The 12,910-nt window shown below is 39.2% G+C and overlaps 1 protein-coding gene across 2 annotated transcripts in view; it reads left to right on the top strand.

Annotated features, from left to right (window-relative positions):
• CDK6 (cyclin dependent kinase 6) overlaps positions 1-12,910 on the top strand; it is a 253,653-nt gene that overhangs the window by 110,943 nt on the left and 129,800 nt on the right. For both annotated transcript variants that reach the window (XM_043588857.1, XM_043588858.1), the window contains exon 4: positions 9,240-9,407. In XM_043588857.1, coding sequence (XP_043444792.1) covers positions 9,240-9,407 — 168 coding nt within the window. The remainder of the gene's footprint in view (positions 1-9,239; positions 9,408-12,910) is intronic.

The raw sequence follows: 12,910 nt of genomic DNA, 5'->3' as shown, positions 1-12,910 counted from the left end.
CCTAACACATGGTGTGTGAAGAAGTTGCTCTCCAAATTTAATTAGTTATGCTGTCTGATAAGCTTATGTAAATTTAAGTGACATTTTGATATCCAAGTAAATGTGATTAAAGTAACTTAAACTTTTTTTATTAAAAATATTTTATGTCGGAGTTGAGTAATAACACATTCCTAGTTTTAGCCATGGAAATAAATGGTAAATAATGGAATGGGGTTAATGATGTCAAAGGTCTCTGAAGTTAAGGTACTAGCTAGGGCATCCTAGCTGCATAATATTGAAGTCATGCAGGAAAATGGTGAGTGTAGGGTAGAGAGGATGAGCCATAGTCCCTGAGGAATATGGAGGATTGATAGCAAATGATAGCGATGAAGAAGAAAATGTTGTGACAACAAATGGAAGGAGGAATAAGTCTCAGAGAGAAAAAGATAACCCCCTGGAAGTGATAATTGGCAACAGGAAAAGAATGTTGATACAGGCCCCATGGTGGGGCAGGGGCAGGGTGTGGGGAGAGAGGCAGTGCACACTGGCAAAGAGGTCTCTGAATGATAGTGACTTTAACAGGTTTCAGTTGATACAATTTTAGTTAAGTTTGGTTTGTTAGAATAATTGTCAACTGCAAATTACGGAAGACTCAATAGAAAAAAAAAAAACTTTAAATAAGGGCATTACTGTTAAAACTACAAGACCAGAGGTGGGCAACCTCAAAGTTGTTCAGCTATTCAGCAATGTCATAAAGACCCAGACTTTTTCTCTCATTTACACTCTGGCATTTTATGCGTACAGATGATGTCTCCCTTTGTGCTTCAGGATGGTTGCTACAACTGCAAGTTCAGGTCCTCAAGCAGCAGCATTTAGTGTAAGATGCACGGATAGGGAGTGGGGGCTGGGAGGTGAGGAGGAAGTACAGCAAGAATTTTCTACTGTGGTCCTCTAATAAAAGGGAAAAATACTTCCTGAAACTCTACAGCAGATTTGTCCATACGTCTCACTGGCTAGGATTAGGTCTCATGTCTATCCCTAGATTAATTTCCAACAAATTTATGGGAATGTGATTAGCTTGGACCAATCATTTGTGGCTGGCAACCAACAATGTCTGCTACCGTAAACAAATAATAATATGCTCCACTCTGTGGAACAGAAAACCAACTTTTTGTAATACATTACCTCATTTGGAGAGGAGGGAAGTACTAAGGGAGGGGAAAATTCTCAAAAGAGGGAAATGAGAAGGAGAATGGGGAAAGATGAGAAGGTATTTTTCCAAATGCAGCCAATAGAGCATATTGTTTAAAGAAATTATAAAGAATATGTGTTGAAATGGGGATATGTCCACAGTATGTGGTTAAATGTTTTTAAAAAGATTACAAAACAACGTGAATAGAACAGAAACCGTTTGGGTCATTAGTCAAAAACCTAGGCAGTTGTACTTTGCATTTTCTTATTTATGCAATGCTGATTTTTATATCCTGCTCTGAAAAAGTTATAATTAACATTGCTATTTGTAGTTTCAATTCCTGATGACTTTCCACTGTGAGTTAAAAATAACCATTGTGGTGACGTAACGATTCCTTCTTTCAAACTGTCCACTTATTTAGTCATTACATTGTCCTTCAAGTACCAACATTTCCAGGCTTGGTGAAAATTAGTTATTTTCTTCTTCCTGGTTGGTTGAAATGGATTCTTTACTTACTTCAGCATTAGCATCACTCCCAGGAATGAATAATATATGGATTCTTTTCATTCTGTCTTTAGAATACACATTTTATTAATGAAATTGGCATACAAAGCCACTTTTATTATGCTTTTATCCAGTTGCCTAGAAGCAGTAAAAATAGAAAGTCAGCACTTGAAATTAGGGGCCTTGCCTTTGTTTCTGCTGAAGAGCTGGTGAGGAGCAGTGTTGCCCTCCGTTACCCATTCCCACCATCCCTGACCCACTGGGCACAGTGGTGATGTGACAGGGAATATGAGGCAGCTTGACTGCCCTTTTCTGAAACAAAGCTCACTCATGACTCTTGCAGCTCATCTCCACCAGGTCCTCCCACTTATTGCTTGCTTTGAATTCACCAATTACATCCTTCCAGGTGGTCTGAGGTTTTAAGGAACCTGCTTTAACCCCCCTCTCTTGCTTTTCCAAAATTTGTTTTGCCCTTTGTGATTTTGGGTGAAGCATTCTTTGGGTATTCCTGAGGACCAAAACAAGAAGTAGGGGGGATCTGTTTATAAAGCAGTCTTTGCAGCCCATTGTTATCATTGTGAATTAATCAGTGAAAGCTTGAAGGAGCTTCTGTCAAGTTTTGAAGTAGAGTAAAAGGTGTGTACTGTACAGTGAGCTTGATGTGGTGACAACAGCAGATTCTCCTTGAGCACAGAAATCAGAGTGAGTGACATCGCCAGTGAGTGTATGACCTGCTGAATGATCCAGACATGGCTCTGTCATTCACTACTCCGTTGCTTACGTAGAATATTGTACCATACTTTGTAGGAGAACTGTGATTTTAAAAGATCCTGGGACTGCATCTAGCAATTCCATTTCTGGGTGTGTGTGTGTGTGTGTGTGTGTATCTCCCAAATAATTGAAAGCAAAGTTGCAAAGAGATATATGTATATCTGTGTTCATAGCAGCATTATTAACCGTAACCAGAAGGTGGAAACCACCCATATGTCCCTCAACACATGAATGGATAAGCAAAATGTGGAATATACATACAATGGAATATTATTCAGCCTTCAAAAAGGACATTCTGACATATGCTACAACATGGATGAATCTTGAAGACATTATGCTAAATTACAAAAATACAAATACAGTATGATTCCAGTTACATGAGGTATCTAGAGTAGTCAGATTCATAGAGTAGAAGAGTGGTTGCCAGGACCTGGAGAGAAGAGAATAATAGGGAATTGTTCAATAGGTATAGTTTAAGTTTTGCACGATGGAAAAGTTCTGGAGATTGCACAACAAGGTGAATATACTTAGTACTGAATTATATACTCAAAAATGGTTAAGATGGTAAATTTTATGTTATGCATATTTTATCACAATTAAGAATTTTAAAATAGGGGCACCTGGGTGGCTCAGTTGGTTAAGCGTCCGACTTTGGCTCAGGTCATGATCTCATGGTTCGTGAGTTCAAGCCCCACGTCAGGCTTTCTGCAGACAGTTCAGAGCCTGGAACCTATTTCAGATTCTTTGTCTCCCTCTCTCTCTCTGCCCTCCCCTGCTCATGTTCTCTCTCTCTCTCCTCAAAAATAAATAAACATTAAAAAAAAATTTAAAACCAGCATTTTAAAATACATAGTCTTAATCAGCATAAACAAAAAAGGATCCTGGGCCTAGCCCGCGTTGTTGTCATTATTATTAAAGTGCTCTACTTTTTTTTTTTAATGTTTATTTAATTAATTTATTTTTATTTTATTTTATTTTATTTTATTTTATTTTATTTTATTTTATTTTTTTGAGAGAGAGAGAGAGAGACAGACAGAGCACAAGTCGGGGAGGGACAGAGAGAGGGAAACACAGAATCCAAATTAGGCTTCAGGCTCCAGGCTCTGAACTGTCAGCACAGAGCCCAATGCAAGACTTGAACTCAGGAACTGTGAGATCAGGATGCTTAACTGACCGAGCCACCCAGGCACCCCCGAAGTGCTCTACTTTCTTTGTGGCTTTCCCATCACCCTTTATATGTAGGCTGTCATGATCTTTTATTTCTATTCCTAATGCTAACCCCCTACCTTAAACCAGAATGTTGTCAGTTTAATTTAAGATACCTTTGTTGTATGTAATCCATTTTAGACTGTAGACTCCTGTAACATCCTTCATAGGAAACAAACTGGATAGGAGGCTTTTGTAGGAAACAACAAATCATTAGGAAGGTACTTCTATCAAAACTTGAATAACAAATTTGAAGACTGTAGTTTACACATTATAAGGAGAAAAAAATGATTAGCATTGACTATAGCTTGTACATGTCTTTTTTTACTTCTTTTTTTTTTTTTTAACATTCATTTATTTTTGAGAGAGAGAGAGACAGAGCATGAGCAGGGGAGGGGCAAAGAGAGAGAGGGAGACACAGAATCCAAAGCAGGCTCTAGGCTCTGAGCTGTCAGCACAGAGCCCGATACGGGGCTTGAGCTCACAAACTGCGAGATCATGATCTGAGCCGAAGCCAGACACTTAACTGAGAGGGAAAGAGGGAGAGAGAATCCAAAGCAGGCTCCATACTCAGCATAGAGCTCAACATGGGGCTCGATCCCACCACCCTGGGATCACGACCTGACCCATAATCAAGAGTCATACACTCAACTGACTGAGCCACCCATGTGCCCCTTATTTTTAGTTTTTAGACTATTGATGTACATTTTTGTTGCTAAAATCTTGAGGATGTGACTCCATCACATAGATCTATCCAAAAACCCAGAATTGTCTATTGAAAGCTGTCATTTCTGTGATTTACTATATGATATAAATTGGATGTTTTCAATATCTTTGGGAACTAATTATACTTTGTAGTTGGGGAAAAAAAAAAAAAAACCCAATGAAAAATCTTTTTCCCATTAGGAAAGCTTGAGGTAACTTTTCAGCTGGCTTGTTTGTTTTGTTTGTAAAGAAATAACAGGATTAAACTTGTAGAACACCTAAAAGAAATGATTACAAGGCTTTACAGATTTGTGGTATTCAGACTAAAGTCTGGAATCTTCCTAGGGGGGTTGCCAAGGACAAAACCCCACCCAAAATCCCTGGGAGCCAGACTTCATTCCATGATGGGGTCCTGTTGAAACATGCTTCCATGGCACGTGTTTCGGAAAGATACAGAGTGATGGCCCCAAGTGACTGTTTATCTGTCATGAGTATGACTAGATGTTTAAACTTCTTCCACCAGAATTGTGCACTGAAACGTAAAAAGGTTTTAAACCTGTGTTTAACTTAAAGAGCCTTAATTGGCAGTATCCGTAGTCTCACTGCATTGCATCATCAGGATTACTGTGAAATATTTGCGTCTTGTATAAAACAGATTAATTGAGATTAAAATCTTGAGGAGCTAATTTAAACGTATGTCTCACGATACTATAAACTGAGATAGAACAGATAATAAGCTTAAGTAGAGAAGTCTTTGAAATATCTTTGATCCAAGCGCTTCTTGTGATTCTGAAGTAAAGGTGTTTTTTCCTGCCTTATTTACTGTTACAGTTTATTCATTCATATAATTCTCAGGAATTGGGACCACATCTTCTTCTTCTTTGTGACTGGAGTCCCCAACATAGCTGCATATATTTTCCCTTTGAGGTTAGGTGTTCCAGTGAATGATGGTTAAAGGTTGAGGAGGGTCCCCAAATCACACTTCTTACAAGTCTATAACGTGTATCAACCTACCTTACAGTTGAATTACTGAAGATCATGAGACTTGGGCAAAATTTTTTTGCCCATTTAATTCAAAGCTCACATCATTTAATTCAAATCATTTAATTCAAAGCTCACATAGCTCAAAAAACTCTTGTAGCTGGGTATTGTAGGTTTAAAAGAAAGCCCAGTTTGCTCAACAAAAATATTTTTTAAATAGCCTAATAAAATCTAAAGAATGTTAATTCTTATGTAAAACCAACTTACCATACATCTGTAAGCATCATTTACATGGAATCAATGTTAGTGTAATTATACCCGTTGGCACTATTTAAACTATGCTGGTGGTAATAGTTATAATGGAGCAAGTCTCTTTCCTGTGCCCTAGTGTTTAAATGAAGGAGAACTAAACTCTGGGTATAGTTCCAAAATAACACAGCTATTGGGACACCTGGGTGGCTCAGTCAGTTAAGTGTCTGATTCTTGATTTCAGCTCAGGTCATGATCTCTCAAGTTGGTGAGATGGAGCCCCGCATCAGGTTCTGTGCTGACAGCACGGAGCCTACTTGGAATTCTCTCTCTCCCTCTCTGCCCCTGCCCCACTCAGGCACGCACGCTCTCTCTCTCTCTCTCTCTCTCTCTCTCTCTCAAAATAAATAAATAAACTAAAAAAAAAAAATAACCCAACTAAAACCAAATAGTAATTACTATGGCATATTCCAGGGAGGAAAATCATGTAGTCATTAAAAGTCATATTGTATTGGGGCACCTGGGTGTCTTATTTGGTTAAGCATCCAACTCTTGACTTTGGCTCAGGTCGTGATCTCACAGTTCTTGAGATCAAACCCCACATAGGGCTCTGCGCTAACAACATGGAGCCTGCTTGGGATTCTCTCTCGCCTCCTCTCTCTCTGCCTCGCTTCTCTCTCTCTCTCAAAATAAATAAATAAACATTTAAAATAAAATAAAAATGAAGAGGTTAGAGTGGGAGAGAGCCAAAGCATAAGAGACTCTTAAAAACTGAGAACAAACTGAGGGTTGATGGGGGGTGGGAGGGAGGGGAGGGTAGGTGATGGGCATTGAAGAGGGCATCTTTTGGGATGAGCACTGGGTGTTGTATGGAAACCAATTTGACAGTAAATTTCATATATCAAGATAAATAAATAAAAATAAAATAAAGATGATATTGAGTTAAAAAAAGATACATTGCAGAAGAATTTTGTTGAAGTGGCAAAACATTCATAATGAATGATTAAATGTTTTTAAAACAATCACAAAATAATGTGTACAGAATAATCATTTTTATTTATAAATATATTTATATATTAGTATTATTTGTATGTGCTATACATTATTTAGCACATATTTAATATGTAAATACATATTTATACCTACAAATACAATAATAGCTGTAATTTTGAAAGACAAGACAAAAATTATTTAACAGTGAAGTTTTCTCTGTTCTCTGAGTGATAGGATTTTGAGTAATTTCGATTCTTCCTCTGGATTTGTAAAAAATTTTGTTAAGTTTCTGCATTAAACATATACCAGTTTAATAATTAAGAAAGATGTAGTATGTCCTATGTAAGTGAATACACAAGTAAAAGCAATACACACTTTTTTTTATTATTAAATATAATTTATTGTCAGATTGGTTTCCATACAACACCCAATGCTCATCCCAACGGGTGCCCTCCTCAGTGTTGTTGGTTTTTTTGTTTTTGTTTTTTTTTACTCTGTGGATCAGCCTTTTTATAAATTTAGATGGGCTTTATTATTAATGAGTTCAAATTTCAAAATTTTTATTCTGCTAATTGGCTGCTTAAACTGTTTGAACACGAAAAAATGAACCAAACAGATTTATTCTTTGTGCAGTTTTACGTGGTTGATGTTCAGCATGTAAGAAGTTATAGGCGACAAGTCAGCATGGCATTACTTTAGGTTAGTGAAGCTGTTTAAACTCCAGGGCTTACAAGTCGTGTGCATACGTTTCCAGTAGTGACGGATTTGCCCCAGTAGACTTTTGTTAACATTGCACACTTCGTTTTCACACTGGAAGTGTGTGCATTGAGAGGTGTGTGACCTGCAGTGGTTCTCAGGTCTTGAAGAACTGACCCTCGACAGTGCAGTCTTCTGCAAGGGTTTTGTCCTTGAAAACTTAGAAGGTAAACCCTGCCCATTCAGAATATCCATTGAGGTGCATCAGAAAGGATTCTAGTACACTTGTCATTCATTACACACCAGTGCTTAGTCCTTTGTTCACCGACCTTGTGGCACTGGCCACATTTTCTTACGGATGTTTGTGACTCTGTCTCCCCCTGGTAAATGGGACACTTTAATGACTGTCATTCATTGAATGCTTAATATGTGCCAGAACTGCACTTACCCCTGTTTGCATACGTTACTTCATGTAATCTCATTACATTATTTTTAAAAAGTAAGCACTGTTTTCTCTTAGTTTTATGGAATATTGAGGTTTTGGTTTTAAACAAGCCAGGATGTAAAGACAGAACCCCCAGCTCTGAAGGAAGAACCAGTACCATAACCCAATAACCAAGTATGGTCCAGCTAGTGAACAAATGTGTCCTTGCAGCCCCTGCCAGCTGTGAAGCCCATGATACTTACTGCCTTGCCATTTCTCTAACCCTTATGTGAACAAAATAATTCCATCCTCCCTTGTTTCGCACGGTATTTGGGGGGTAGGTCAATCTTGTTAACCCTAGATTTCAAAGGATCAAATCCTCAGGGTCTTAAATTCCTACTTTCAGACACTGTTTCTGAGTTTTAAATCTTATAATTTACCAGTTCCAAAGTTAGAAGAAGATGTGACATTAGTTTTTTTTCTGAATATCCCCCATTCTCCATTCCATAAGTGGTAATAGCTACCATTTACTGAACGCTTACCACTGCGTTAAGTGCTTTACAGTGATCCTAGAAAGTAGGCTTTGTTGCTTTCTCACTTTACAGACAGGAGAATTGAGGCTCAGCAAGATTAAATGGCTTACCTGGCTTTACATGCTCATTTGATCATTGATCTAATAAAGGAGTGCACTGGGAATTTGAATTTGAACTCACTTTTTCTAGACTATAGTTTGATCAACACTATTTCTTGAATAGTGGTGTTACTTTGGGCTAATTACAAACACCTGTTTCTTGGCCTATAAAATGAGGTAATGATATTATTTACCTCAGTGTTTGGTTGTGCACTGAGTTTCTAAACAAAGTGTTTAGAGTGGTGGTTGACCTGTAGTGACTGCTTAGTGTTAGGTGCTATAAAAATAATAGGAATTACTAGGGCGCCTGGGTGGCTCAGTTGGTTAAGCGTCCGACTTCAGCTCAGGTCATATCTCATGGTTGGTTAGTTCGAGCCCTGCATCGGGCTGTGTGCTGACAGCTCGGAGCTTGGAGCCTGCTTCGGACTCTGTGGCTCCCTCTCTCTCTCTGCCCCTCCCATGCTCATGCTGTGTCTCTCAATAATAAATAAATGTTTAACAAATTTTAAATAATAGGGATTACCATTAATATTACCATTTACTGGATTTTAATTGTTGAAATAAAAAATTAAATCATATGAAAGTATATGAAGTAAAAAGTGTCTCCCTTCTTACCCCCAATTCCTCTCCCCAGCATGAACTACAGACACCAGTTTGGTATTTATCTTCTAGAATATCTCCTATGCCATCTGAACCTATTTTTAAATTTTCCTTTCATTAATAAAATACAGGCTGATGTGAAATTTTTTGTAGTGACCTGGAGAATGGCGGACTGGAGAGGTGGAAAGGGAGACGAATTCATTTATTCAGCAAATACCCGTCAAGTACTTCCAACACAAAGGATTCAGTATGTTAAATTTATTGTGACAGTTTATTGATTTTCTTTTTTGTTTGTTTGTTTTATTTAGGATATGATGTTTCAGCTTCTCCGAGGTCTGGACTTTCTTCATTCTCACCGAGTAGTGCATCGTGATCTAAAACCGCAGAACATTCTGGTGACCAGCAGCGGACAAATAAAACTGGCTGACTTTGGCCTTGCCCGCATCTACAGTTTTCAGATGGCTCTTACCTCAGTGGTGAGTAAGAAAGTGCTATTCTTTCATTAGGTTTATGTTTCCTCTTTTAAATGATGAACTTCCCCATACCATGCCCCTAATATTATTACTGCCCATGGTCACTTGGGGGACAGAATGGAGCCTGGGTGGCTCAGTCAGTTGAGTGTCTGACTTCAGCTCAGGTCATGACCTCACAGTTCATGAGTTTGAGCCCCACGTCAGGCTCTGTGCTGACAGCTCAGAGCCTGGAGCCTGCCTCAGATTCTGTGTCTCCCTCTCTGTCTCTCTGTTCTCTCCCACTGTGCTCTGTCTCTCTCTCAAAAATAAATAAACATTAAAATAAATAAACAAACAAACAGGGCTAGGAAGAAAGGGTTTTGCTTACAACTACAGACACATCCAGGCTGGGCTTGCCATGAATAGGACCTGTTGCAAAAATAGTCTGTTACATTGTAGCCACTAGAAAAGACTCAGTTACAGGTTTCCAAATGTTTTTTGCCATAACCACTATTTCCAGAGCTGCATATGCAAAGTCTGGGGAAATACAGCTCAAGGGTTAGGGAAGAATGGTGTCAGGAACATTGACCTGTCTGTAGTGACCTGGTTTGAGAAACAGCTAGGTACCTGCAAAGGTGTGTGAAGGCGTTCTTCTGGAGCTGTGTTGCTGTGAAGATACTAAATTTATAGTAAACTTGGATAGCCCATGAACAAGCAGCACCCCACACCCCACACCCCACACCCCACACTGGGGGAAGCCTTCATCCAAGCCAAAATACAAAGAGCAAACCCAAGGCCCTATGTTGGCAGAGAATGACAGTTACAGTATCCTGTTTATTTGGTCTCATTCAGACACAAAACCATAATAAGCTACTGACTTCGGTTACCTTCTATTTCTCCTTCTAGTTCATTGTTTCTGAGATGAATTTTTGTGAAATTCTGCACCCAGAGTATAAAAAGAGCCCAGAAGTAGGCACCAGTAACTCTTACCTTTGAAAGACCTGTTTTACATACAGTGAATTCATGCAGAGATACAAAAAGCCAAGGAATGTCCCTTTACTGTGCCGCTTATTTGGGATAGGAGTTTGATGCTGAGCATCCCTTGGGATCCGTGAACACTATAAAAATTGCCCTCAAAGCATTAGATTAAGCCTTAAGAAAAGGAATCCTCTTGGGTCAGTATGTCATTTTTCACCTGGTCTATCTTTAGCCTCGAAGTGATTCTCAGTCAGGGGCAGCACTGCCCTGGGTGGAGGGCACAGCTGAGAAATGGATGGCAGCATCTTTGGTCATCTTAATGACCTGGGGAATGGCAGTGGCCACAAGGAGGCTGGTATTCTGCCTACCAAAGAATTGTTTACTGAAATTCCAGTAATGCCTCAACTGAGAAATAAACAGCAGGGGAGTTGGAAATTTTCTAAGAGAGATAATTTGTCTTAGAACAACATTCAGTTTACAAAAGTATTCCATTTCCTCACCTCCAAAGTATGGATACTACAACCTGGACACTTAGGACCAGGTACTTTCGCAACATTGTGTATTTTACCTAGGGCCGTCAGAAGTTTTACAGAGGATTCCTTGGAGTGTGTCACCATTGTTAAAAGAGAAATCATACTTGTTTTCTCTTTGCCCATCACTTTTGAGAAGACAAGGCACAAGATGGTATTTAAAGGATACGCCTCAGCTTTGGGCTGGGTCAAGGGAGCCCTTGTATTCTTACATAATCACAGCAGAAATGCTGAGTATGTGTGTTTCCTCACTGGGAAGGGTTAGGTAGGCTGCGAGCTTCCTTAGAATGTAGTTGCAGTCCCTGAGGAAAAGCTTAAATAGGCTTTGTGATCCCTGTGGTCATCAGAGGTAGCAGATGGAAGGAACTGATCTTAGGTACATTAATTGAGGGAAAGATGAGCCATAACTGAGACAGACGCTTTATTTTGATCACCCCCAAATGGGCACAAAGAATCACAAATAAAAACAGGAAACTCAGTTGGTTTTGTTTTGTTTTTGTTTCTTTTTTGCTTATTAAATTTGAGGAATGATAGCCCAGCTTGTGCGTAACATCAATTAACATTCCATTCTTGCTGACAGTGGATATGTTCAGACAGGAAAATGTAGACAAATTATTTCATAGAGAAAAGGGGAAAGGCAGTCGTAAATACCTGATTTTTCAGTGTCTAGTTTGTACTGCATACTCTATTTCTTATAGTGACGTAAAGTAAAAAATACTAGCAACCAGGAAAGACACTGGGAACAGATTTGACTTTTTTTGCAAGAATGATAGCTGGAATTTCATGCCAGTAATAAAGCTTATGATTCCTAAAGGTCACTGCATTTAAAACTTTTCCCATTGTTTTGTGTTTTTCGATTTAGGGAAAATCCACTTAGTATCGTGATGCATGTAGTTTACGTACAAATGGCGATGTATAAAGACTTAGAAGCACAGTTTTTCAGACTGAACTGGTATTTATTTTTAGAATTTCTTGAAGAGAAAAAGACTGCACTCCACTTCCTGGAAATACACATTTTTTAGTGGGCTATGTCATACCGGACCTGGGAATCAACTTAATCTGTGGAATGTTAAAGGAATTACAAGTTAACTGATTCGAAACTGACATCTTACAGCCATGAGAAATGCTTATCTATTAGTCATCTTCCAAACCCTGACTCAAATGTCCCCTTCTGGTACTCCCTACAGAAATCAATCCCACCTTCATCCCTCAGTGTTTCCAGAGTAACATCTTATTAATGTCCTTCATAATACTGCTTTCTGTTTTGTTTGTAATTATTTTGGGAGTCTGATATATCAGGCTGTAAGCTCCTTGAAGGAATTAGCCTTAGAGGTAGAAATTTAGGACAATTGTTGTAAGTCTGGTCCATAGTTGTAGCTGTAGGTGGTGCATAACTTAGGGTGTATAAAAAATGATGAAGCTTGTCTTCATCTGATAGGGGAGGGTTAAGTGTCCTTTAGATGCCTGACTTCACTGGGATGCCTCCAGCATGACACTCAGATGTCTTTAGAGAGTATTGAATACTTGCTGCTCAGTATACAATCAGACATGCATGTGTACCCATACAGAGAAACGGTGTTTATACCTATTTATTCAAAGGTTATAGAATTAAGATGTGAATGGCTACCATGGATACCTTAGACTCAGGCAAGAGGGGCCCCTGGCCTGGATCTCATACTTTATTTTTACTTAATGTTTGTTTATTTTGAGAGAGAAAGCAAGAGCATTCAAGCAGAAGAGGGGCAGACAGAGAGAGAGGGAGAGAGAAAATCCCAAGCAGGCTCCGTGCTGTCAGTGCGGAACCCCATGTGGGGCTCCAACTCATGAACCGTGAGATCATGATCTGAGCCGAAGTCAAGATCTGGACGCTTAACTGACTCAGCCATTCAGTCACCCCTCTCATGCATTAGAGGAGCCTGCACTGGCCCCTCTCCAGCTAGGCCTCCATTCGTGGAGCGTGGATTCCAAGGTGCAAGGCATATTCCACCTAGAGCCTGAGACCCCTGACCCTCTGTTGCC

The sequence above is a fragment of the Prionailurus bengalensis genome, chromosome A2, assembly GCF_016509475.1.
Source record: "Prionailurus bengalensis isolate Pbe53 chromosome A2, Fcat_Pben_1.1_paternal_pri, whole genome shotgun sequence".
Classification (NCBI taxonomy): Eukaryota; Metazoa; Chordata; class Mammalia; order Carnivora; family Felidae; genus Prionailurus; species Prionailurus bengalensis.
Note: the sequence above shows the minus strand (reverse complement) of the source record. Positions and strands in the feature narration are given on the sequence as shown.